A 27690-nucleotide genomic window follows, 5' to 3' on the forward strand; every position below is an offset into this window, starting at 1 on the left:
AGGGAGCCAGGTATTTTTCAAAGTGTAGCTGCCAACTGGAAAGTTGCAGCAGTTCAAGAAGTTCATACGAGTGTAGAAGACATTCTTGTTCCTCGTCGACGACGACTTCATAATTTAGTGAGGGAGGAATGTAGACACCTGAATATTTTTACATTTTGTACCAAAAATGGGGTAACTTTGGATCTGCACGGGCATGTTAGGTGAATTAGCATGTTAATGATTGCCATAATGGATGCATTAGTGCTAATGTTTGTTATTTTTTATGACTGCTTGTTGCTGATAAGTTTTTACCTAAAGTAGTTAATCATTTGATGACTGGAGTCAGTTTTAGGGAACATATTGATAGCTACCTTAACGACTCTAAATTCAAGCTATGACCATTAGGTATCTCAGTTTGTGTTGAATATGAAATTATCAATTCTAAATGAGTCCCTAGCCTAAGTTTAGCCGACTAAATGATCAAATACTAGCTACACTTTGAGCTTGGCCCGAAAGAAACTCCAAAATTTCATAGGTATTAGTGACCGCAAGGAGGTGGTGAACTTAAGATTTGTCGAAATTGATCTTTATGATCTCTTACCATTATCCTTACGACATTAAAATCCTTCCTTTTGATGAGTGCCTTGGTAGACATGAGAGTAAGTGAATGAAAGAGGGTTACCCTCTGTCGAGTCCAAGTGGGATATAAAAAGAGAGAGGTCTGTTATCTATAGTATCAAGGATAAAGAAGGAATGACTATTGTCGCATAGATCATTGAGGTCTTTTGGGATTGCCTTTACGACGAGGATTACCAAGCGAGAGCAAGAAATTCTAAGTTCAAGGCTTGCCAGCCTGGATCTTTGAAGTCTTGGGTGTTTTCGTAGTTATGAGACCATTTCCAAGTAGGAGTGTGTGAACGGAGTTTATCATAATAAATTAGAAAAAAAAGTTTTTTTTCGCATGGCTAATTTTCTAATCAGAAATCGAAAGCAGTTGAAGAGGTGGGGTCGTTACAGGGGTCGCCGGGAAGAAGTGGGAGAGTGCTAGAGAGAGAGGAGTTGTTGGGTAGCGCTTCTTGCCAAGAAGGGGGAGCAGGAGGTTATAGCGCTACACAGAGAAGGTAGAGAGAGAGTAAAGCACTGTAGGAGATAGAGAGAGAAAGTAGGAGAGAGAGAGAGTATTTCTGAGACTGTGTGTGTGTAGTAGAAGAGAGAGAGAGAGATAGAGAGAAGATAGCGCTAGTGAGAGAAACTTGGCACTGTGTGTATGTTTGTGTGTATGAGAGCATAGCAGAGAGAGAGTAGGCCGCATGTGAGCGTATCTCTGTGTAGGATTCAAGATAGAGGAAGAAACTAATAGTCACCTGTATGTATCGATATTGAACAGAGAGAGATTGAGGGATTAGTTTCCTGCTAGTGCTATTAGAGAGAGAGGGAAGCTGTCTCTGTATAGCGCTAGAGACAGAGGATGCTGGAAAAGTTGGTAGGCAGAAGAGAGAGGATGGTGAGTGTGAGTAGTAGGAGATGAGAGAGAATTGCGAGCCTCTAGATGTCCTGTGTGTGTGTCTTGTGTAGGAATCGTAGAGAAAGAGAACGCTATCATTAGTCTGTGTGTGTGAGTCTTGTGTTATCCTTTCTTGCATGAGCATAGAGAGTCAGTGAGAGAAAGAGCGAGAGAGGAAGAAAGAGTGAAATTAAAAAAACAAGTTTCAAAATCTTGATGCGGAGTGACTCACGTTAAAGTGAGAGGAGCCGCTGCTTGATTTCTGACGAAGACAGAAAGCAGAACATTCAAAAGTGAAAGTTAAAAATTCTCTGGTTAGTTTTTTTTATTTCCAAACGATTTCATAACACTGAAAAGAAGCATTGCTAGTTTCTTAATTGAGAATAAATTTGATCATTTGAAGATGTATCTACATTAAAAGCATGTTTGGAAATGAAATGTTGCATGATTAGTGGCATTTGGGAAAGGAAATTAGATCATTGACATTTTTTGGCATTTCAATGGAAATTTACATTTTACGAGATTATTCTGGTGTTTTTGATTGAAAAGTTTGCAAATCTATTCAGTGATTGTGGTTGCAATGTTCAATAATCTGAAATCCAATGAGTGATTGTTTTGTACTATGAGTCTAGAATGTGTGAGTTTTGAACTCTAGCGGTCAAGTAAATGTGTAAATGATTGCGTGTTGATAAATCTTGGTTAAAAAATTCATTAAAAATGTATATGAGAACTCAAATTTTAACCATAAATAGCATATCTAGAGATGCATACATGAGAAATAGTGCATATTAGAGAGTTGGACTACAAAACTGGGAGGGCAGACATATTTAGACTATGAAGCATAGCAAAGTAAGTGAAATACAAACGTATAATCAGAAAATTGCTAAAATGGGTTTGAAAGTTGAAAATATATGGCAAATTAGTGCACGTCTAGGCTAGTTAGGGGACCGTTGGTTTAGCTGAACGTTATTAGGAAGACTTGGAAGGCGACGTTCAGACCTTGAGGATTTTGGATGTTTGGAAGAATTCAAGCTTTGTGAGGCCCTCAAATAGCTTTTCCTTATCTTTCTTGGACCAGAGAGTAGGAGGAGTGAATCTATCACGGAAAGATCACTTCTACACTAAAATGGCCACATCTATGACATGGGTGGATCTATTTGCATTCTGGGAGGGACTTCTTATTTCAACCATGCACTAGTGATCTCACTGTATTTGATAGACACAAGAGGGGGAGAATGATGCTATACGCATCCCTGAGAGGATCTTGTTGGATTTAGAGCTAAGAGAGCAAGTGGTGGCACTTTGGATAGAGGGCTTGGATATGTAGGACTCTCCTGCTGGTAGAGTGGCCTCTCTGGGAGGGACTTCTTATTTCAACCATGCACTAGTGATCTCACTGTATTTGATAGACACAAGAGGGGGCGAATGATGCTATACGCATCCCTGAGAGGATCTTGTTGGATTTAGAGCTAAGAGAGCAAGTGGTGGCACTTTGGATAGAGGGCTTGGATATGTAGGACTCTCCTGCTGGTAGAGTGGCCTCTCAACACGCTGAGCTTAGTTTCTTCTTCCTCCATGAGTCTGTAGCTCACTTGTTTGCAGCCAGGGAGGAGGAGATGCATCTCTGACGAGGTGTTTCTTCCTTGCAGAGGATGTAGGAGCATCATCTAAATAGTTCTTGGGTGAAGGAGTAGCTGCATCACGCTCGACAGGAGCTAGCCAGCATTAAGGAGTGACGTCAAGAGTTTGCCTATCGACAGGCATGTCAGTGGACCCAAGTGGGTGATAGAGTGACTAGGGAGTTCTTTGAGATGGTGGGGCCTCACCATGCACACACCAGTGTCAGCCACTTGAGGAGACCCAATAGGTCAGTTGCTCAAATCTTGAGGATATGCGTGCAGTATCTATTGACTTCTATCATGATCTGTTGTCTGTTGAGCCTCAGTCAAAGCATCAAGATGCATGCAAAGTGCAAGTTTGGGCATAGATGCCATGTCTTGTGATTGAGGAGATGCACTACAGACTTGAGCTATCCCTCTAGGTAGAAGAGTTCCATGAGGACCTTAGAGAACTCCCCTGAGATAGCTGCACAGGGTAGGATGGTTTGACTCCCAAATTTTTTTTGGAGAAATGAGACTTGCTTGGTTCAGATCTCTACAACACATTTCAGTACATCTTGCACACAGGAGAGATGCCTGACAGCATAAATGAGGGCTTGATTTACCTTGTTTCTGAGGGAGGCTCCTTGGATGAGATTCAACAATGGAGACCCATCACCATTGTTGAGCCCCATTGCCTATAGACAAGAAAAACCTCCAACATTACATCATTAAGGAAACAAAATAGAGTTCAGGGAAGATGCATGTTGTTGGAAGATGAGAAAACACAAAAATAGACCATTACACACAAAAAACGTCCTTCTCCTTCTTCATTCATCAATAATACACCCAACTACCACTGCCAAAGGCTCCTTTCAAATCCCCACGAAGAGTTATGTCCATTTTCCACTTCAGGTGCTGATTACTTATGGCAATTACAACAAACATTGGAGAAAAGTAAATACCCAATATACTTTGGGATTAACACCTGGCACAACTCGGTGGTATAAAAGTTTTTCAGAAAAAACTTTTGAGTTGAATCCCACGCATCCCTTGATCCAAAAACTCAGTGCTAACTCCTCAAGAATATGCAAAGTATAGTGCTTGGAATTTAATCCAAGATACATACTACATACCTTAAGGCCATTAGACACCACCCTTTGTCCTCCCAAAGGATAACATTGATATCCCAAAACATTGTGCACCACCTCACCATTAAGGATGATTTACAAGTGCACCATTTATTGGCAGCATGCCAAACTTTTGACAGCTCCAAGAATAAAGACATCCAATCATCCTCATACAAGATAAATTTGTAGAATCAAAGATCAACAAGCACACTGAGTCTTCTTGAGTATAACTTGGCCTCTAAAATCAACTCCATCTTTGCAATTTCAGAAATTATCAAAAAATCTAATTCCTGACTTTCCCTTTGACATTCAGGTTTCTGACAATTTTTAGGTTCCTGAAAATCTGAAAATTCTTGAAAAGCTACAAATTTTTAAAAATCTGCACATTCGGCTCCATAGACATCTCTCAAATAGACAAAATTTTTCCAACAATCTTCAAGAATCATATCCACATGATAGATAAATGTTTCCTTCTCAAAATCGCACATCCAAGGCAGATTTGATTGTGTAAAATTCTTCCTTTGAGACTGAATCACTATGCTCATCAAATCATACAAAACAAACTTGTAGAGCCATGAATCAATCATGACATTCACACTCCATGAGTGTGAAACACAATGTTAAAATATCCACAAAATTTTGAAATTTGCATCATAGGCAAAACATATCCTACATCCAAAGTTTGAAGATGAGGAAACACCTTCAGTTGCCCTATTTACTGATAAAGCACTGCAAAAAACATATTCAAAACAGGCTAGATACAACTGCATCAAAAAATCCTCAAATACTGAATCATCTTCTAGCATTTGCATCTTCAAAATCTGATCCAATAATCTTGGATCTTGCTTTCCTTGACATATCAAGTTTGAATAACTTGCAAACTAAAATTCTAAAATTTGCAACTCTTGCAAAAAAAATTCAAGGACCTCAAGAAAAACTAATTCCTGATTTCTCAAGAAAACATAGACAATTTATTCTCGTCTTTGCCTTCGATCTAAGCTTCATAAGACTTTGTTATTGATTTGTCAATTTCAAGAAACCTCCACCGTAAACTATTTCAAATGCATCCTGATTAGAATCAAAGCTTCCAACCAACATCATTGATTTTGCTCCTGAAAACCACAACTTATGCAAGAAAACATTTGCTAACTTCAAGACTTGAGGTAACTCCAAAGAACTTGGCACCTCCTCAAGTGCTGACACTTCTTCCATGACTGATTTCATATTCACAAAAACCACTGCTTTTTGATACATATCTATCACACAACTTGCTTCAACTTTGAAATCCGCATAATCAACCTCATAAAACCTTCCAAGATAGAGAAACCACTTCCACAAAAAAAGTAAATATTGCAATTCAATACCCTGATCTTCAAAGACTACATTATTTTCAACTCGAAACCTTACAAATACATCCATACACTCCACATATATCTCCAGAGTCAACTCCAACCACCAGATATCAAGAAAAAACTTCGCAATCAAGTCAAATTCAGCTTCAAAGAGATACAAGAAACATTCAAGGTAGGATTTGAATTTTGCAACCATTAGGACATGTCACTTCATTATCTCCAAAATTAGCATCTATAGATGGAACACCTTGAGACCCAATTCAAGATCAGTATGCCACAAAAACTGATTTGCCTCAAAGTCTCCATTCAAGAAGTATTGAATATGATTTACTTCTTCATCAAACTAAAAAGCTTTGAGGGATAAAAATAACAATTTGGACTCTTCCTCATACATATAAACCAATGGATAACTTGCTTGCTCACATTTGCATCCAAAAACATAAAAAATTCCACTGTTTGGCTGAGAAATACTCCAAACACTAATACCTCCCTGCAACTGATTCCTTTTAGGTCCATTATCAAACTTCTCAGAGTCCATTAGCACTCTAAAAAGCCTGATATTATATTTCTCTTCTTCAAGTTGCATGATTTGACTTTCAGATAAAATTTTGTGATCTCCAATTTGAGAGATTTCCACCTCCAATCCATAAAACTTATCTACCACAACTGGTTAGGAGAGTCACCTTGCTTCAAACCCTAAAAATTTTCAAAAAAAAATTCCCTAAATTTCTTTCCGGGTTTCAATGAAATAATTTGCAAATGGATCAAATCTTGAAAATATATTGCAGAGCACGATAACTTTGCTTGAAGAACCATGACAAGAAAATAATCCTTCCAAGAACCACAGCTAAGTGTATTCAACATGAACACATAGAACCACTGAGAGATAATAAGATCATCCTCATCTCCTTCATCATCAAAATCACATAGAACAGTTGAAGCATCCTTAGGGAAAACTGCATCATCTTAGCAAGAACTTGCATGTGACTTGCATAATTATAAGCCAAAAGCACCTCCTCAACATATTGAACGCTATTCCCAACATTGACATCCATATCTTGACCACATAAAGAATACAAATCTTTCAAGAATATTATCAAGAAACTGAACTTCTTTGCAAAAGTTTGCACATCCAACCTCCGCAATGATTGAATTTGGGATATAACCAACATCATAACAATCATTCAAGATAACATTATCATACAAAATATCATCCATAATAGCAAGATTTGAAGAAGACTCCATATTCTTGGATCGAGTGAGTTGAAGATTCAAATACAAAATCTCATCATCCTTCTCTTAAAGTATTATGACGTTCTTGAAAATGAGCAATATACAAGTCAGATTCAGCACGAACTTTAGAATACTCAATCCTCAACAATGCCTTCTCTTCCTAAATTTGATTGATCAATTAGGAAATTCAGATTTTTGCAGTATAGAGATATGCACTTCAAGAATCTGTGTCACCTGAACATCCATTTTAGGAAATTGCTTGATAGGAATCTCCACTTCAAGGAATTACACTTCAGGAAACTACAATATAGGAACTTGAAACTTTGATTCCTTTGGTTCACAACCTAAATATGGCATATGCTTGTCAAAATATATTGTTTGGCTTTCAACATCTCCCCATTGACTTCCCTAGCATCACAAACACCTTCTTGATTGTCCTTTATAGGATACTCCTCTTCACGACACATCAAAAACTAAACAACCACATTATTGACATCATTAACGTATACTATGTCTTCATATATTCCATCTTTGCACTGTAATCTGATATCTCCCTGAATTTGAACCTCTTCAATATTGATGTCCAATGTTTGCATATGGGTTTGTATGGGATATTGGTGGCTTCTCTGGCTCACCCCCACTTGCATTCCATTCTTCTCAATCACCAACTCTTCTTTCATGTAGCTCTCATTCTCTTCCTACAAAGACGTGAGTCTCTTTGATGTGATGTTTGAGGATAGTTGGCAATCCTCTTGTCTCTCTTTGAGTTGCTCTTGACTTCCTCCTCCTTCCTCCAACATCTTTTGGACTTCATCTCCCTTGCTTTGAATAATATCTCCTTCTTGAACCAACTCCTTTTCTTCAGTAATCTGTATATCTACAACATTGATCCAGTGTTCATCAAGAACATCAAAATCAGGTTGAAAAACTATATGTAATGGAAATGGCCTATGAACTTTGAGGATAGCGAAATTAAGAGAATTAGAGTGAGCATTTTTGTGAGATTACTTTGAGAACATAGAGGGTGAACTCAGTTGATAGTAGCAACATGAACATAGTACTTAAATAACTTGGCATAAATAATTCTTTTGCAAGAGAGAGAGTATTAAAGAACATGACAAGTTGAGGATCGTATTTACTTGGAGCCAGTCCCCCCTCCAAAAGGTGTTTGTATTATAGATTCTCCCATCAAGAGAGACTTGGTACAATACAATATTTGTGTTCCTTGTGACCTTGGTGATGCTATTAAAATGGAAAGTTTCATGCATCACGAGCATAACATAAATTTTGCAAAAAGAATTAACTATCCCAAGCCTCAGTCTCAATGCCTTAAACACCTTCAAAGGTGGAGAGAGCCAGTGGGGAATGAGGGTAGGGAAGAGGAAGAACAATCATTCATAGGAGAAAGAAATAGTTCCTCACTTATCATTACTCTTCTTGCTTCGCATAACATAATAGCATAGTAATGAAGATGAAGAAGATGGCAAGCTTAAGCATTGAAGCATGGCTCTTGATTGGATTTACATTCCATAGCCAAGAGTGTTGGTGTAGGCTCTCAACTTCCCAACAAGCTTGGAGAAGGAGATGGAGCTCTTGCACTTTGCAGTCCACACAATGAGAGAATGTGTGTGTGTGTGTGTGTGTGTGTGTGTGTGTGTGTGTGTGTGTGTGTGTGTGGGAGAGTATACCCCCTCTCAAGCTTGGTCCACCTCTCTCTCTCTCTCTCTCTCTCTCTCTCTCTCTCTCTCTCTCTCTCTCTCTCTCTCTCTCTCTCGTATTATTTAATTATATCATTTGGACATGTGTCTTCTTTTTTCTCTTTGAGAAAAAGAACTTAATTATTTATTTTTATGCATCTAAATTCTCATTGGACCCCTTTAAAGACTATCCAATAGGATTCAAGCACATAATGAGGGCCACATGTGGAGTATTTTGACATGTGTCTTCTATGCTTCTTAAGTCGTTTGGTTTGAATTGAACACTTCAAGCACTTAGTCAATTCAGCATGGAAACCATTTATGCCTCTTGAGAGTTTATCTTTGAATTGAACACTTCAAGAACCTTACTCATTTAAGCATGAGAATCACCTCAAGCTTGGGCAAGGTTCCCACAAACACTTTAAGCACTTTAGTTAGCAAGCCGACACGCACCTCATGCTTGGGTACGATTCCCACCTCAAGGTTAGCCCTAGCTTGCCTAAGGTCAAATGACTTTTTAGCACTAACCTTTGGAGGCCTTTAATGAAGCTAACCCAAAGGTCTTTTAATCTCCATTAGATGCACGTTGATCTTTGATAGACTACCTCCTTTTGGACCCCTATTGAGATGTAACCATCTCTCCTCTTGGTCCCTTGCTGAGGTAACTCTACAAGCGCTTATTACACATTGCTCTTTGGTAGACCATCTTCTTTTGGACCCTATTGAGATGCAACCATTCCTCCTTTTGGTCCCCTATTGAGATAGGTCTAGAAGAACATATCTATATCCTAAGTCTTGTTCCTCTTTTATCTTCCCATATTAAATGATCAATTTAATATGAGAAAATCATTTGGTAAAGTTAGATATTATATTTTATGACATTACCTCTCTGTTAAAATCATAGTCGTCCTCGACAATGAGGTAGAGAAGATAAGGTCTAGTCATTAGTCCATGTTTCTTAGCGTGTGCAGAGGATCCCTTTTCACCCTACGACATCATTTTAAAATGAATGACTAATCCATTTGGTTCTCAAGAGACTTAGCTACCACAAGCATGTCTACTCTTTAGTCCATATCATACTTCCAAAGTAGAGTGACAAGTTCTACTTGGTGTTTGGGAGACGTCGTTACCACAAACATGATACTAAGCATGCATATTTCTTAAATTTTGTGCACAATAAAAGAAAGAGAATGAGTCTCGTAAGACACAAACATTGTTCATTTAAAATGCATTCTCATTTGCTTACTCTAGTGTAGCATTGTAAGCATTGACAAGGTTCATAGTATCCTTAAGCTAGGTTCCTTGCATCCATCTAGCATCTTTAAAAGGATAATTCTTTAACTTAACAAGATATGATTGGATAATGTTACCATTTCTTAGTACCTTGTGTTCATGTCGAAGAATGGATTTTGGGCTGCAACACCTCTTCTTGATCCTCGATCTCTGGCGAGTCCTCAATTATTGGTTCTTTTTGTGGCTCTCCTTTGTAAGGCTTGAGTAGGCTTTCATGGTTAGCATTGTGAATGAGCCAATGGTTGGGCAACTTTAACTAATAATCCATCACATTCATTGGCTTAATAATTTTAAAAGAAAGGACCATAGTATCTTTTTGCTAGTTTAGCATAATACTCTTGGTGGCTCATAGGATTCTTGCCTGTAGTATTCCTTAGATGAGCCTTGGGAAAATTTAGCAAGACCCAATCATTTTTCTTAGAGGATAAGGCTCTTCTGTGATTATTGCAACAACCCTTTTTGCCTTAGCTTTGAGATGGATATAACCTCTTTAATCTTTGGAAAAGATTCTTGTGAGTCTCATCTATATTCATCAGTAGCGAAGATCTTCCATTATACTTTAAGTAGTAAGGGACTTTTGGATCTTCCCTCTTTAACCTCGAAAGGTGCTTTCCCCATAGAAGTATGTACAATGTCATTGTACGCATACTCTATAAGAGGTAGGTACTTCTCTCATTGATAATGTTGATCTACTTCCATGACATAGGCTTTTAGTAGATTTAAGAATCGTTAGATTAGTTATTTCACTTTCGTCATCCGTTTGTGGATGATAGGCAGAAAGAGAAATTTAATCTACTTCCTAGATTCTTAAAGAGACCCTTCTAGAAATTACTGGTCATTCTATGATCTTTGTCCGACACTATGGATTGGCAATCCATGATACTTGAAAATTTGAGATCTAAAGAGGGTTGTCGTTTGATGTGCTTTAATAGTCTTTTTGATAGGCATAGAGTGTGTTTTCCTGCTAATCGTGTTGACTGAAACAATCCAAGTTGCTTCCCTCGATCAAATTTCAATTTTTGGTATACCACGCATTTTCAAACATACTCTTGTATGTTTACTTTTCATGGTGGACCAACAGAAATACATTTCTACTCCTCAAAGAGTCGATTATGGAATCCTTCTTTGCCCCACATAATGAGAAGCATGGGATTCATGCATGAGTTTCTTATTGTATGGGTGAGTAACACATAGCCTATTGCCATTTGGAAGATAACCATCCTCCAAGGTGAATGGTTCTTTTTTTTCTTCCTTAATGCAAAGGCTGTAGTTACGTACTTAAAGTCTCGGTCAGTAGCATACTCATCTATCATAAAAGATAGTTCATTGTGAGTTGCTATAAACACCACATTTACCCTTGGCTATTGTGAAACTACATCGACCACTTGATTGTGCTTGCCAGCAATGTGAGCAATATCAAATTTAAATTGTGAAAGAAAAATTGCACACCTCATTTTTTGTCGGAGAGCTTGGTTTGTGTCATAAGGTTCTTGAGGCTTTGTGATCCATTTGTAGGATGAATGGATCCCCCAAGAGATAGTGATTCCATGTGTCTAGGGCATGTAGAATAGCTAGAAGCTCTTTCTCATATATGCCCAAGACCCGTTCATCGTCAGCATTGAGCCTTGGGCTCTCATATTCTATGGCATTCCCTTCTTGAAGCAAAGCTGCTCCAAGGCAATCACCACAAGCATCACATTGGACCTCAAATGGCTTTGAGAGATCCAGAAGCATAAGGACTCGTTGGGAGGTAAGATTCTCTTTGGGCTTGTCAAAAGCATCTTGTTGTTTAGCAGTCCATGAGTACTTAACGTTCTTCCTTGTTAAGTCATGCAATGGTCCTGCTATTTGAGAGAATTTTTCTATGAAGCGTCTATAATATGCACACATACCAATAAAGCTTCTTAGCTCATGCAGATACCTTGGATTAGGCCATGCTTTTATAGCCTCTAGCTTTGATGGATTTGTACATATACCATCTTGAGAGATAATGTGACCTCAATATTGAATCTCTTGTAGAAAAATTTCACTTTTCTTTTGATTAAGAAATGTTTATTTTCTCTCACAACTTGAAAGATTACCTGGCGGTGTCACTTGTACTCCTCAAGAGAATTTGAGTGGCCTGAATATTTTTGTCCATCGTGCGTTTGAATGCGAGGCCAAAACTTGTAACTTATCACATAGATCTTCTACCCGCGGTATGGGAAATCTTTTTTTTTTCGTGATCCTATTTAGTGCTCTATAGTCGACACACATGTGATATGTGCCATCTTTCTTTTGCACTAAAAGGACTAGTAAACAAATTGGAGAGGAGCTAGGCCTCATGAGGGGGTGGTTATGGAGCGATCTCAATGGAGCGAGCTTTAGAGCGAGCTTTTTTTTTTTTTCCCCACCACCTCTACCTCCCATTTCCGCCCCTTACGGCCCATGACAACCAACACCCTAGTCCACCACTGGTGGTTGGTGGTGTTAGCTCACTACCACCATCTGCCACTCCTCCTCCTACCACCACCGCCCAGTGTCGCCGGTTCTCCTCCCACTCTTCCTTCTAGTGGGCTACTCAAGAACCTACTCTCTCTCTCTCTCTCTCTCTCTCTCTCTCTCTCTCTCTCTCACATGTCTCTCTCCCCCCCTCCCCCAACTCTCTCTCTCTCTCTCTCTCTCTCTCTCTCTCTCTCTCTCTCTCTTGCCCTCTCTCCCTCCCTCCCTCTCCCTTTCTCTCTCGCTACTCAAGGACCTCCTCTCTCTCTCTCTCTCTTTCTCTCTCACTACTCAAGGACCTCCTCTCTCTCTCTCTCTCTCTCTCTCTCTCTCTCTCTCTCTCAATCTGTCTCTCTCTTTATTTTCTTGATTTTGTCTCTCTTTCTCTCTCACTTGTGTATCTCTCTCTCTCTCTCTCTCTCTCTCTCTCTCTCTCTCTCTCTCTCTCTCTCTCTCTCTCTCTCTCGTGTTCTCATGGAGGAAAGTCGGTTGAAAGGCAAGCGATTGTATTGTTGTTTTGTGGACTTTAAGAAAGCCTTTGATATGATTCCACGTAACAATTTGTGGAGAAGGATGGAAGAACTCCAAGTGCCAAGTGAGTTTATGCTTGCGGTTTCTCGAATCTATGAAAAGGTGATTTGTCAATTGCGCATGGGAAGAGAAATTTCAGAAATTTTTGTAAGCGCTATTGGGGTTAAACAAGGATGTCCATTGTCACCAACTCTCTTTGGTCTATGCATCGATCAATTGGAACAAATGGTACTTGACTTTATGCAAGAAGAAGGCATTGAAGAGGTCACTATTTGCAATGAGGTAATCATGCTTTTGTTGTATGTGGATGATGTAGTGCTTCTAGCACACACTTTAGAAGATGCACAAAAGCTTATGGTTGTCCTTGAGAACTTTTGCTTGCATAGTGGGCTGATTTTAAATGAATCCAAAACAAAGGTTATGCTTGTGAAAACCAACCATAAGGAGAAGCCATGCATTGTGTACAACAATGAGACACTTGAAGTTGTTGAGAGCTTTAAGTACCTTGGCCTTGAGGTTCCATCCAATCACAAGTGGCATGAATGTGCTATGCGTCGTTTGGAAGCGAGAAAGAGAGAATATTATGCATTTGAGAACATGTGTAATGCGGGAAACATCAAGTGTTGGGTTCTCAAGAAGTATCTTTTTGATGCATTGGTGACACCGGTTCTTCTTTATGGAGTTGAAGTGTGGGGCGGGAGCATCTCAAAGTCTACTTGGACAGAGTTTGAGAATGTCCAAAAGCGTTTTCTTACAAACTTTCTCCAAGTTAAGACACAAACACCATATATGCTCCTACTTCTTGAGTCGGGATCTCTTCCAATTGAGGTTATGGGCATGGAAAGGGTTGTGGAGTACATGATAAAGATGCGTCAAAACCCCTCACATCGACTTCCTACAATTGCATGGGAAGCAAGCAAAAAAGTTCAAAAGACGCATAAAAGCAAGATCTTGAGCACGGGATGGATGCAAGACATAAAGAAGTGGTTTGGGAGATGGGATGCATTACACTTGCTACATGATGCTTCAATTGACTCTCAAGTGAATGAAGCTTTTCTACAACGCCAATGTATTACGGCTTGGGAGAAATCCAGTGGGTCACGTTTCATACATTACACCACCTATATTGCCCCCAACTACAAAACCATGTTCTTCGCTGAGAGAGGAAACCGTACTCACACTTACATGCTTGAGCCTATTCCCTTGTTCGCAATACACACTATTGCAGTGATTCGGCTTAGCTCCCATTTCCTTCGATGCAAGATAGGGCGTTGGGGCAATGGAGAAGAGTCAAATTGATTGTGCACATTATGCTCACTGCAAGTTCGAGAGTCTGAGTACCACACACTACTAGAGTGCTCAGCTTTTGGTCACATCCGAACTTGCTTCTCTCACATTTTCAGCCATAACTTAGACCTACACACTTTCCTCTCCCAGCCAAAGTGTGGGCTCTCCATTGCAACTCTCATCACTACAATTTTGGAGCATCGAGAGTCACTCATCAGCCATACACATACTACATCACATGTAACTTTGGTCCCATAGGTCATATTTGACCTCCGAGGACGATAATAAAATCTCTCTCTCTCTCTCTCTCTCTCTCTCTCTCTCTCTCTCTCTCATCACACATTCACTAATTGCATATCAAAGACAACAATGATAGAATTCACTTTGTTGAAAACTCGAAACAAATATCATTGTTTGCACAATTCAAGGTAAATGTGATAGCACAACAAGTGCTACATTATTACAACAGTCTTTTTGCACTCAGTAAAGTTTTGAGCTCGTTATCAGCTAGACTAGACTGATGAATGAACATGTTGTTGTTTATGTCCATTCCAAACACTCTCAAGTAGATATAATACAAGTGTTTGCAAGCCACATAGGTCATTCCTTCCCCTGACCTCCTTTGGAAGTCTCTGCAAGTACAACTAGGATTCCTAGCTACTGTGACTCGATATTTCTCACCACGTAATTTTGAGTTTGGTGTTACTGCAATGAAGACTTCATGCTTACCGATCTTTACCATTTCCACTTGTTCGATGACCATTTCTAGTCCTAAAGCACTGTCGATCCTTTTCGATGCCTCTTCAGAAACACCTGTCCTACACGTCTTTGCCCTTGCACTTCCATAGTTTCTGTTGCGATATGAAACCCCGCTAGCTACAAAGACTTTACTTCCAGCGCTATTAACTTCGTACCCTGTGCCACTGGCCACTCAAGCAGAGGTCTTGGAGGCCGCATCACAATATATGGACATACATCCCACACATGTTTGACATCATCACTACAAAACCATACCCATGTCTCATTGTTACGCCCCTCCCAGTTGCGTTTCCCCCAAAAACTTGGTGTTGCTATTCCCTCTTTGCATAAATTCACCTTTTTCTTGCACTTTCCTCCTTTGATTTTTCCGTGGCAAGTGAACTTAGACCCCGGTTTGCACCTGCGGATTGCCCACATGGTGTCATTTATGTCAACCTCGATGGCTCGAATTGTCACCCCGTCATTCTCCTCGTCCATAGAGTGATCTTGGATTACCTGTGATGCATCTCCAAATGACAACTTTCGAGCCTTTCTTTGTCGAGCAACATTTTGAGTGACATACTCTGGCCTGTGTGAACTATTTGCCTCCTCGCCTATAACATTGCCGAATGTCTTGCGTCGCCTTGTCATTGTAACCCGGTCTCCAAAAAACTCTGGCACCTTTGGAAGATCAGTTCCTCCAATTGCATCGTTCACAACACGGCTACTCTGTGATGGAGTAGGTGTGTGAAATTGTCATGAAGCTGCCCTGGCTCTCATCTTGCTTATGCTTGGTCCGCTTCCTATATACTTACCCTCTGTATATGCCATTCTTTTGGATTGTTGAAGAAGAGTGTTCCCAATATCCGAAACTGTTGCATCGTACAAAGAAATTTTAGTCTTGTGACCTTCACCTGCTAGCCATGAAGCATGACGTGACTCTGAGAGATTTGTTCGAGGGACGACCTCGATGTAATATTTATCTAAAGCCTACAAAAAAAGAAATTAATATATTTCATTGATATCATGAAGGGTCTAATTAAATGGACATCCTACAACCTATTCTATAATAAATTTGAAAACTTACACCAACAATTTCCTTCCTCCAATGAGGGTACCTCACATGCCACCAACTCAACCAACACTCTATTGGGCCTAGATTCCCATCTGCCACCTTTCCTGTTGCCCACCAAGCTCGAATGAACCGTTATTGGGCCTCTGCATCTTCACTGCTATGCGCGCACCGCCACATTCGACACAATCGCTTGTGCTCGTCTTGAAATGCATTGAGAACATATTTTGTGGTGTGGATCCCTAGACTTTGTTCCCAATGGAAAAGGCATGATCTCTCCCTACCTTTCATCACCATATCCGGACCTCCATTGAAAATTGTGCGCACCGCATTCCAGTTTGCTTGGGCTTCATCTACCATAAAGCCAGCAAAATATGGTGGGGGCACCCCATTGCGCTCTAGCACATTGATCATTTGTTGCCAAAATATCATCTGTGCTGTAGTGTCCTCTTCTTTCATCTCACATATGGCAATTGTCATTAATTCTTGGACACTGAACATCAATATGTGTCAATATGTGTTTAGTACTCTAGAATTTGTTCTAGAATAGGTTGTAGGATGTATTGAACATAAAATTAAAATAATTAAACTAAAACTTTCCTTGGATCGTAAACATGTGCTGCCATGGTTGTCCATCCTTCTACCCGTCGAACGTGATCAAAGCAAACCCACGCTCTTTTTAGATCTCCATTCCCATTTCTTCGCATTCTATTGACAAGATATATGCCTGACCAGGACCTGTTGTCGACATCTTGAATACAAAACATCTATCCTCCTCTCTATTAGATTGACCTGGAAATAGCATTCCGTGGATAAACACAAATGTCAAGAGTCTCTTTAAGTCAATTGTCAATGACTCCTCTCCACGAGCACTCGACTCCCCACGAAATTTATGCACCCAATTCTTAATTCTGCGGAGAAGATCATGAAAGTTTAGAAATATATAAGACTTTAAGTTTATAAAGTATATTAAAATGCATTTCCCATACCTTTGGCTTTTAACAAGAGGAAATATTTCTTGAAGTAGAACTGACAACTCTACTTGTCCAAGCGACGTGCATTCACCTGATGAAGGTTGAAGGACAGATTGGGAAATAGCTTAACCACCTCCATTTGGATTTTTCTCGGCCCAGCTTGGATGCCAAGCGAATCAACGGCCTCAGCCACCAAAGACTTCACCCTTGCAATGGTACTTTTGGATGACCTTAGTTTGACACCATGGGAATGGAAGCCTTGGTGCACCATGTCTCGAGAATAGCGTTTGTCGGTTGGCATTATGTAGTAAACTTAGCAGTCGCAAGTTTTTTGAATAGCAGGCACATGTTGACAATAGAAGCACTTCAAGGTTCCATACTTTTGCAAGTCACCATTTAGCATTGGTCTCTCAATTAGTTTACCTGTTATTCCATGCTTACAATTGTGATTTTGACACTCTTCCCTTGTACATGAAAGAAAAGAATAAGGAATACCTATCCAAGACGACCGGTTGGGTATTCCTGTAGATAACACTTGCGAGCACTCTGCAAACACACATTCAAAATCACCTCCGCAATAGCTTTTCCTTATAGTTGCTGGAAATTTGATGTTTAGGGTTGTTGCTTTTGTCCACACATGACCATCCACTGATTGCTCCATTCCATCCATAGCTGACCTCTCGATATTAGGCTGAGGTGGAAATTCAAACACCATGTTTCCATTGTAGCTTGATGGAATTTCTTCCACCCACTCCGATTCCGATGATGCGATCAAGTTCTTTAGCTTCGGAGATCTCATAGTGGGATGTAACGCTAGCTCCACTATGCTAAAGGAATCACCGATCGGTGCCCGGTACTTCTTACATCCCTCTTGTAGTGGGGAGTCTAGGTCGATCACCCCATTTTTGGGTGTTTTGTTGGTGGGGTCAAAGTGAAAGTCTTCTTTCTCTTCATCAAAAGAAAGCAACAGTATGTCGGCAGATTGTAGTGTTGTAGTAGCTTTCACAGGGGAATCCAAGAATGCAACATACTCTGTGGAAACTTTAGCATCCAAAACATAAAGAGGAGAGCTATTACCTTTACGTGCATTCTGCAAAGGAAAAGTTGATGGTTCACCTTCAACAGATTTTGATAGGGCAAACACATTATAACCAGCTGGTGCATTTATGTCAGCTCCAGATAGAACCAACAAAGATCCTTCCGATGATAGGTGGTGTGGTTTTCCAACCCCCACACCACCCACGTGAACGATGAAATGAGAGATTTCCATTGAGAGAGAGATAGAGAGAGATGGAGGTGGGAGGAATGTGTTGGCAAAGTGAGGGATAGGAGGAGAGGATGAGAAGGGGAGATAGAGGATAGATTGAGAGAAAGTAGTGAAGGTGCCATGAGCACAGGATGTAGGCAGAGTGGACAAAGGTATGTGGATGTAGTGAAGGGAGGGACAGTTGGAGGGAAAGATGATAGAGAAATGGGGTAGAGTAAAGATGATAGAGAGAGGTTGGACTAGAAATGAGGGATGGTGAGTGATGCTAAGTAGAGAGGTAGAGGAGTACAGATGGTGAGTGAAGGTAAGTAGAGAGGTGTAGGAGGAGAGATAACTAAAAGATGGAAAAAAAATGGTAAGTTGTATTGAGCCATCTTTTTATATAACTCCTTGATACAAGTAAAATGTTAAGACTAGGGAGGGTGGAGGTTGAAATGGTTTTTTTTTTTTTTAAAAAGAGGAGTCTATTCATACCACGTTAAAACTATGTTCTTCTTCTTCTTCTTCTTCTTCTTCTCTCTCTCTCTCTCTCTCTCTCTCTCTCTCTCTCTCTCTCTCTCTCTCTCTCTCTCTCTCTCTCTCTCTCTCACACACACACACACACACACACACACACACACAGGGAAGGGGGAGGGATCTTTCACAGAAATCATTTCTGTGAAAGATTCCCTGCCTTGCGGGGAGGGGGAGGGATGCGCAAAGTGGGGGAATCTTTCACAGAAATGATTTTTTTTTAGTAGTCTTCCAGTATGTACTGTATGATTATTTAGGCTTTGAAGATGAATTGCTTCATTAAATATAGACATGATTTACAATTTGTGCAGTAATTTAACTACAGGCCAAGCTCTCAAAATCCGATCTCAATTGTCTAAAGGGAATAATGGCTATGAAAATCTTGAACTTTTGGCTTTTTTAAAATAAAAAATAATGACTTTTTTTGCCTTTTTTAAAGTCAAAAATCCCGAAGCAATAGCGATATCGCTATTGCTCCTTTATTTTGGCCTTTTTTAAAGTAAAAAATAAACGGAGCAATAGCGATATCGCTATTGCTCGTTTTTTTAAAAGGTTTCTGTGCCTATGCAGGTCGACAACCCCAAGTAAGCGCTCTCTCTCTCTCTCTCTCTCTCTCTCTCTCTCTCTCTCTCTCTCTCTCTCTCTCTCTCTCTCTCTCTCTCTCTCTCTCTCTCTCTCTCTCTCTCTCTCTCTCTCTCTCTCTAGAACCGGCAGGCGGTCAACCTCCCTAAACCGACCCCATCTCGATTACTGCTACTGCAGCAACAGCGTGACAAGGAGGTCCTCCGCCAGGCCCGCAACAGCGTGACAAGGACGTCTAAGAGCTGGAGCAACAGCGTGACAAGTAGGTTCTCTTGTGCGTCAGCGGCAGCCAGGATGCCCTCTCTCTTGTGCGTTAGCGGCAGCCACGATGCCCTCTCTCTCTCTCTCTCTCTCTCTCTCTCTCTCTCTCTCTCTCTCTCTCTCTCTCTCTCTCTCTCTCTCTCTCTCTCTCTCTCTCTCTCTCTCTCTCTCTCTCTCTCTCTCTCTCTCTCTCGTACTTGGAGAGCTGGCGTATGAGCACACCTATATGAGATGGCGATAATTTTTTCCAGCCTGGTTTTTTATCGAATTTTCTGTCGCACTCTTTCAACCTCATCATTGAGCACCTTCTGTTTGACACACAGAAAAAGTTGAAGCGTGCCTGTTTTCTAGTTCGTTTTAGCATTAGGAATATCAGTTCTAAGAGAGACTTTCTCAACATACTCTTTGCAAGTGTTGAGACTGTGAGTATCTGAATATATGTTAGTCCATCGCATAGATCTTAGCAAGGAGTGGAGTCCTCTGTGGAGTTTGAAGTATGGTAAGCACAAAAAAGTGCCCATTGGTGTTACAAAACCTACCTACATGTGTATATTCGGAAACCTGACAGAGGAGTCATCTTTTTTGTGTGTGGACTATCTGGAGTGTTTGACTGTGGGGTCTTGCCTATGGGGCACCCTCTTTTAGGGAGGCGTTTGTTCCTATTATGATGCATTTCCCTTCCTCATATTCTGAGTTAAGGGTTGGTGATCGTTATGGGGATGCGCATCATGTCATCATGTGCAAGATGGATCTTGGGGAGCAGGTAACTCCACGGGCAGCGTGGTCTTGATTGTTAAGATTATAAGGGCCTTAATAGAATTACAATTAAGCATCAGTATCGGCTACCGTGGATGGATGGCCTCATAGATAGACTCTCAAGTTCAAGGTATGTATCAACCAAAATTGATCTAAGGTCAATACGACCACATTCTTGGGATGTCTTGAAGCTTGTGTCGTGTACTTGGTATGGGTATTACCAATTCTTTGTCCTACCTATTGGGTTTACAACCTCCACTTTCTAGAAGCAAATGATAAATGACTTGTTTCGTCCGTACCTAGGAAAGTGGATAGTGGTGTTTCTAGATTGTATTCTCAAATAAGCTACCTTGTTAGAGGAGCATTTTTGCAACATCTTGGTCTCTTTTGCATATTGTGGTGAGAGGTGGTGTATTGAAAGTTACTGAGTACAAGTTTTTTTTTTTGTTACTTTTTGAATTTGCGGTAGTGCATGTTCGCCTTTATTGTGTCTGTGTGTGCGTTTTATATGTGTGTCTCTCTCTCCCCTCCCTACAGTATAAAAAGATGAGTAAAGATTGAGAGGACCATTTTATGTTGTTGCTCCAGACAGGTACGGTCCTCCCTTCTTTCCTCCTCCTCCCTCTCTACCACCTCATCCCATCCTCCTACCTCTCTACCCCCTGCCTTCTCACCATCTCCTCCCCTCTTAGCTATCCTCTCTCTATCCCTCATCCTCTCCACCTCTCTCCTCTTCCCTCCTCCTTTATCCCTCCCAACAATTTTCTTTCTTCCTCTTGTTGTCCCTCATCTCTTCTACTAGTCCTCTATCTCCATCCATGTCCTCTCTATTGGCCATTCTCCCTCTCCCTCTACTTTTCTCTCTACCTCTCTCCATCCCCGTCCTCTCCGTCGGCCATCCTCTCTCTCTCTCTCTCTCTCTCTCTCTCTCTCTCTCTCTCTCTCTCTCTCTATGTTGATGTAAGACTAAACAAAACCCACGTTACTTTGTTGAAGGTGTTGCAGTATTGGAGAAAACAAAATCTAGAGGACATTCAACCACATTCAGCTGTACAAGTCAGTCCTTTGAACAAATGCCGAAGCATTCTTTTTTTTTTGGGATTCATTATTCACATGCAATCTAGTAGAGTTAATATACAACTTACCATTCTCATAGCATTTGTGCATTGATGACATTTGATGTTTAGAATGTAGCTATCCATGATCTCTCTCTCTCTCTCTCTCTCTCTCTCTCTCTCTCTCTCTCTCTCTCTCTCTCTCTCTCTCTCTCTCTCTCTCCCTCCCCGCAAGGATTTCATCTGTGAAAAATGAAATATGAAACTTATGTGAAAAATGAAACAAATGGCTACGAAAAATTTGTCTTTTATCAAGAATGAGCACGTGGTGCTCTTAAGCAAGGGCAAGGAAGTTGGGAAAGGAATTATGATACACTCTCTACCCCACAAAAAGCTACATGGAAGAGAGTTGCCTAGAGGCACGTTGGGAGTAGTTGTCCAATCGGCATCAGCTCCCGGTCTCATGTTGCCACATGTTCCACCCATTGACGATGATGTGTGCACCTTAGGTGCAGCAGTGGGTACAGTTGTGGCGTGGCCGATAAGAGAATTGGTAATGAGACCTCTTAATTTTATTTAGTCTTACATGCTCTCTTTTTCAAGCAACATCGAACATTTTGTGTCCAGGCAAAAGGACAACGAACTGTATCCTCTGGAGGCAAAGGTTCAGTCCCTGTCACACCAAGAGCCACTAGCATAGCATCGGGTGCTATGCCCAAACCAAGCGTTTCAAAGCCTTCTCCAAAGACTCTTGCTGCAGAGGTAATCCACTGGAGTTTATTGCACTATTTACTCATGAAATTAATCGTTGTTTTCCAGTAACCTAAGCTAATTATTATTTGCCTATGGCCAAGTAGTCGACGGGTGTCAAGAAAAGAAGTGCAGATCAAGCAAGTGAAGTCATTGAAAGCAAGCGGGTCACACGAGCACACAAAGAAGAGGACCCTAGGTGGGAGCCCCCAAAGAAAAATGGTAGAATTCCTTTGAAAAAGGAAGGTGCTAGCACAAAGAAAGAAGTCACCAAAGCGAAAGTAGTGCAAAAGCCAGTGAAAGCCAATGCAGTGGGCACTACACAATCCGAGGTATCAGCGCCATCAAAGGACAAGGTCCCTATTGCAAAGTACTCGAGTGAAGAAGATGACGAAAGAGAGGATGCGGGGGATGAAGATCGTGGTCTTTTTACTATTACCGAGAAATCCACGCTGAAATGGGATTTGCTCCACGACACTTTGCACCGCCTTCAGGTTGGTAATTTCTAAAATGGTATGCTCCTCTAACATTTCCTGTTTCAAACTACAAGATCAAAAGCTATTCAAGTACGGTTATACAGGATACTCGCAAAGTACCAGTGCCACCAGTGCCATTGTGCCGCTTGTTACCACATCCTGCGGTACGGCTAGTGCAAGATCGTGTGCACAATCTAGCTTTGGAGTTCTCTAGAAATGGATATGTTCCACATCGTGCCAGGTTCATGCTTTCAATAAGGACTCCAGCTCTAGATTCAGTAGAAGTTAGTCATGCTATTCGGAAAACCTGGGATCCAATCTGGATGCAACTTAATGAGGAATTTGAGAAACAATTGCATAAATCCGGGTGGGGGGATGTGAAAGGAAAAATGTTGTACACATGGGATGGGAATCACCGTCTTCGGGCATGGAATGCACAAATTGATACAGGTAGATTACTTTATACACTTCTGTTTCTGACTCAATATCAAGATGAGATGAATTTTGTGAAACTATGCAAGGTAATTTTGCTCTGCAGTTCACAAAGAGGAGCCTAAGTACCATTGCTGTGTGGAAGCTTGCGAACGAGGGAGAAGTTCTCACTGTGGTGGCACGCTTGAATCGGTAATCTTAGCTATAACATAATTAACACATTCTTGTCGAATCAATAAGCTTAGCCATAGCATGAGTATTGCTTCCTAGTCAATTTGATAAGCTTAGCTATAGCATGGTTATCTCTTCCTAGTCTTTTAATGGTGTAAGTTTTGTTGCCACAGCATTAATGACAAAGGCTACATAAAAACTTCCTTCATAGATATGCTATGTATGGTAAGAGCAATGGGCACAGCCAACATGGATACATTGCTTAAGGGTTTGGATGAAGATGTTCCAGGATGGTTGCAACGAGAATTAGATGCTGAAATGAATAAGCGTGGGGGATTGCGAAGATGCTGGTACAAGGTCCCTCTTATCGTGCTATCCCAACTTCTATATCCGGTAATTTTCATTGTCCTTTACGTTATTCTCACCATGACAATGTAGTGGATCAAACAAAGAATGAACTAATGTCACGATTCAGGCAAAGTATACAAAGGCTTTGCAATCTGTGAGTAATAAGCGAAATGAGCTCGCAACGGAGGAGTTCACTACCCATTACCGTAACGCATTCTATATGGCTGACAAAAAAGCTCGAAAAAATACGCAACGGGCATTTGCAATTGCGGATCCTAACTTAGGAGAGGAGTGGTGGAGGTAAGATTAATAGGGGTTTCTTTCAAATGGAGTTAAGTTTACATTCACGTGCTGCTTAAAAAATTTTAACATTTGTTTCTAGATTGCTTATGGACATAGATTGGAGTAGGAGACCAAAGTGGTTGACAGATGATCGAATATACAGTCTTGCATGCGCCGATCTACCAGTCGATCATCATAGCAATGTGCTAAGGGCCTTGGTTAGCGATGATCCAACCACATTATATCCAAGCCTAAAATCAGCGCTAAGTAAGGTCATTTTTCGATAAATGTTTCAAATAAAAAGAGTATAGTAAACAATAACGTAGTTGTGTAATAATGTAGATGACCACTCCGTATTTCGCACTTGGTTACGTCGAGAGACATGGTGGAATCGACTTGTGAACGAGGCTACTAGACAGTATGCGTTGCTGAAGAAATCGTGCCGCCTCCCTGAAAACGACACCCTAGAGACAACTATAAGGGAGTGGCAATCGAGGTACAGTGGCACATTGTATGAAGTGGAGTGCGAGAGATTGAAAGGTGGACTCACATCTAATAAGCAGAAACAGAAGGAGGGTACTAACATGGCCGCCAAACGGGCATTTTACAGGTATGTAATCTTGTCCTACTTGATTTCCAAATCTTAAAAAATTTGAGTGGATGACAATAAGTATATTTTGGCAAACATATACCAGATGGGTGCGGCTCATGGATTGGACAGATAAAGTTCCAGTTACAAAAGAGTGGCTCAATGTGAAGCACACTGCATGCATGTATACAGAAGAACAACGTGCAGCATTGTGGCCCAAAAAAGTTTATGTTGAGTGTCCTCTTTTCATTGACTTTGCGAAGGACACATTTCCCCCCAACGAGCGGGAGAAGTTCAAGGAGGCAGAGACAGATAGAGTTAAAAGACAGCAAGAAGAGGTAAAAGCATACAAAACCATAGTTAAACTATTTTCAAGTCATGTGAGTATTTAACTGCAACACGTGAAATTAATTTTGCCAGGGTAAGAACCTACGTTCCCAAGTTTTCGCACACCCTTGTTGTTGCTTAAATGGAAAGGTTGAACTAATAGTACTCGTGTAATTTTATATGCTCTCGACAGGGGAGCAGCGCGAAGAAGGGTAAAGGTCAAGTACTGGACAGAGATACTCCAATGCCTCTAAACAAGGTAGGTACATCAAGTCCGAAAGCACGTCAAGAGAGAGACACACAATCAATGGGAGAGAACCTATTAACACCGAGAAGCCTAAAAAACCAAGCTCATAGTCATTTCCTAGAGCCTGAACAAGCTCCACCAGCATCTCATTCCATTTCAGAGCCTCATGTTCTTCCTTCGCATGACGAGGCACATGATCAGGCACAACGACAGTGCACAGAGATTGGAATTAATATAGAGCCTTCTCATTTACACCGCCAGGTGACCACTGAAAGTGAAGGATTGCAGGATGCCATACGCTCTAATGAAATGGCAACAATTATCGGTCTACCTCGTAAGTATGGAATGATTGATTGTGGTATGTGTTGTGTAGTAAGCAATGTATTTATTGTAGTGGGTGGATGCAGATGATGCGAACGTCACAATAACCGAGGTTTCAACAGGATTGTCTATTGTAGCAGAGACTGGTCACCGCGGGGAGCCTGCTCTTCTTGTTGGAGGTGAGTAAGTGTGTAGCAACAAAGAGAAGATATCTTTAAGTATTTAAAATACAGTCACTTACCTGCTTGTTATATCTAGATGTCATGGTGCAATGCAACACTCCACCTCACGATGAAGCGCAGAATTCAATGGCACATAGCTCTGGTATGCTAACAACCTGAGGTACTCCTGGTATTATTGTCTCACCTTACTAACTGGATATTCATTTCTTTAAAATTAGATTCTGCGGTTTTAGCTATTGATCCTATGGGAGCAGCTGACGAGACGGGCAAGGGAGATGTAGGTGCCCTACTCACAAAAATTGCTATAGTAGCTAGGCGAAGCTTTCGGGTGTGAGGCGGGACAACAAATGTAGGTTGCGATGCAATATTTTGTCATCTACCAACCAACACAAGCGTTGTCGGGATAACATCACCCAATATCCCCAAATGGAACCATTTCGAAATCAATCAAATCCAAAAGGTTTTTGGTATTTCCAGGGAGTATCCTGATGAGAAGGGAAATCTAGTGTTGATATGTCGTCGAGAACATGCATGGGTATTATCGAGCCTAGCAAATCGAAATTGGTACTATCTTGACCATACAACTATTGTCCTATGTGCTACTCCATTCAGCCTCCATGGTGGTGTTACGGTAGGTAAAACTACTTGCTTGCTTTGGAAAATTAGTGTGTGATAGATTGTGTCCTCATTATGAGTCTTAAGTCCCACATATGCGATGCTTGGAAATTGTTGTATTCCGTAAAATTGGTGCCTACAGATTGAATCGAAAGCCTGATTCGGACGTTATCTTTCATTACTACAATGCTAGTCATTGGCAACTCAAAACGGATGGCAGTCCTTGGCGAGGTATGCCGTGAGTTTTCAAAAATTTCACCTCCATTGTATTTGCTTATCTAAATTTCCAAACATACATTTAGAATGATGATATCTCTTCAGGGGGCATGGAGAGAAGTCCAACTTTACATGAGAAGCTACTCTCTTTCTATACAAAGGAGGGTAATGTAGTATTACAAATGTATGTTGGTTGCGGTCTTCTGGCACGTCCGGGGCTGCGAATGGGTCGACATGTACTGTTGCTATATCGACAAGAGTCAATGGAAGAATTGCAACATCTATGTAATGGTAAGTGTCTTTCTTTCTCGATTAGTGTGAAAGGCTGAATTGTGTATCCCTCCTAATATGATGCTAAGTAAGATCCATTTGGTAATTGATCGTCGTGAAGGCACAGGCACACTTCCTTCTTGCCATGCAAAAAGGAAACTCATAGTGTTCGATGTTAACGGTGTCCTGTTGAAACGGTGGCGGTGGGAAAGTGCTCCTTCCCACGCTGCAAATATTCTACATGTAGGGCGAATGGGTGTGTCATTGCGACCAGGGATATTGCGATTGCTGAGAGTGGTGTTTGAGCTATTCAATGTAGGGCTTTGGAGCTCCATGCAAGAGCAAAATCTGACCCCCATTATCAATTTAATTAAGAGTAAATACAAAGAGGCTGGGTATGGTGAGACATTTTTCAAGTTTTGTCTGCATCAAGGACATTGTGAAGAGAGGCACTGCGAAGGCAAGCATCCAAAATTCAATTTGGTGTTTGTGAAGAACTTTAGATCTGAATTGGTAGCCTCATACATCAAGGACCCTCTGAACACCATTCTAGTAGATGAAAATCCTGAGAAGGCAATTGAAAACCCACCACATACGCTTGTCACAGTAAGGAGTTACGATGGAGCGAGCAACAACAATGTGCTCCTCATGAATTTACTCCCATATCTAGAAGGTCTTCATGCATATCCTGGGTTAGCAACGGATTATATCAAGAACACGCCTTTCAAACAGGGTATGCAATGTGTGTCATAGGATTCATTTAATAGGTGATTGGTTTCAAATATTGTCTTCTACGGCTTCTTAGTTAACTTTTAGTATCAATGTAGTTTTTGCTAAGAGCATTGTCCCTAACCAAAATTTGATTGTAGATTCTGCAGCGCATGGTGGGGAAGTTGAGCACACAATGGAGGCGACATTTGGTCTTGGAGGAGATGAGGTCATGGCACATCCTAAAATGTGATGAGGGAACCAAGAACATTGTGTACACAACAATGTTTAGCTGCTATATTGTAAATGAACGTCATAAAATAAATAAAAGTATTTGGGTCATTTTTTAGTCTCCTCTTTTTGTCTTTGTTTTAATCTAGTTGAATTTAGATATGTACATGTGATGAGGGACCAAGATAATTATGGACACGGCATTGTTTAGCTATTAACGTC

General features: G+C 40.8%; 2 protein-coding genes and 1 pseudogene across 2 annotated transcripts; 1 reads left to right on the top strand and 2 right to left on the bottom strand.

Annotated features, from left to right (window-relative positions):
- Positions 1-14464: 14464 nt before the first annotated feature.
- LOC147434922 (uncharacterized) lies at positions 14465-16375 on the bottom strand (annotated as a pseudogene).
- A 199-nt stretch (positions 16376-16574) lies between these two features.
- On the bottom strand, positions 16575-18139 carry LOC147434923 (uncharacterized). The gene is made up of 2 exons (XM_086489703.1): positions 17365-18139; positions 16575-16687 (listed from the first exon to the last, which is right to left on the bottom strand). Exons 1-2 carry the CDS (start codon positions 18137-18139, stop codon positions 16575-16577), a joined length of 888 nt encoding a protein of 295 aa, XP_086345829.1.
- Positions 18140-21766: 3627 nt separating this feature from the next.
- Positions 21767-27490, top strand: LOC147434924 (uncharacterized). Its single transcript, XM_086490052.1, has 18 exons — positions 21767-21856; positions 21931-22065; positions 22161-22547; positions 22634-22979; positions 23051-23153; positions 23306-23525; positions 23608-23780; positions 23863-24029; positions 24105-24372; positions 24458-24689; positions 24872-24941; positions 25047-25259; positions 25333-25425; positions 25505-25570; positions 25647-25705; positions 26346-26550; positions 26651-27262; positions 27399-27490. Exons 1-18 carry the CDS (start codon positions 21767-21769, stop codon positions 27488-27490), a joined length of 3531 nt encoding a protein of 1176 aa, XP_086346178.1.
- Positions 27491-27690: the final 200 nt, after the last annotated feature.

This window comes from Adiantum capillus-veneris, chromosome 19 (assembly GCF_014529385.1).
Source record: "Adiantum capillus-veneris isolate H3 chromosome 19, ASM1452938v2, whole genome shotgun sequence".
NCBI lineage: Eukaryota > Viridiplantae > Streptophyta > Polypodiopsida > Polypodiales > Pteridaceae > Adiantum > Adiantum capillus-veneris.

Bases quoted from the DNA above. Each gene is read 5' to 3' on its own strand.
- LOC147434923 (XM_086489703.1), bottom strand. From the start codon at position 18,139: ATGGAAATCTCTCATTTCATCGTTCACGTGGGTGGTGTGGGGGTTGGA. The intron at 16,688-17,364 runs GTATTCCTTATT...TGCTATTTCCAG, and splicing joins CAACCGGTCGTCTTGGATAG to GTCAATCTAATAGAGAGGAG.
- LOC147434924 (XM_086490052.1), top strand. From the start codon at position 21,767: ATGTTGCCACATGTTCCACCCATTGACGATGATGTGTGCACCTTAGGT. The intron at 25,260-25,332 runs GTAAGTATGGAA...GGGTGGATGCAG, and splicing joins AACAATTATCGGTCTACCTC to ATGATGCGAACGTCACAATA. The intron at 25,571-25,646 runs GTATGCTAACAA...CTTTAAAATTAG, and splicing joins TTCAATGGCACATAGCTCTG to ATTCTGCGGTTTTAGCTATT.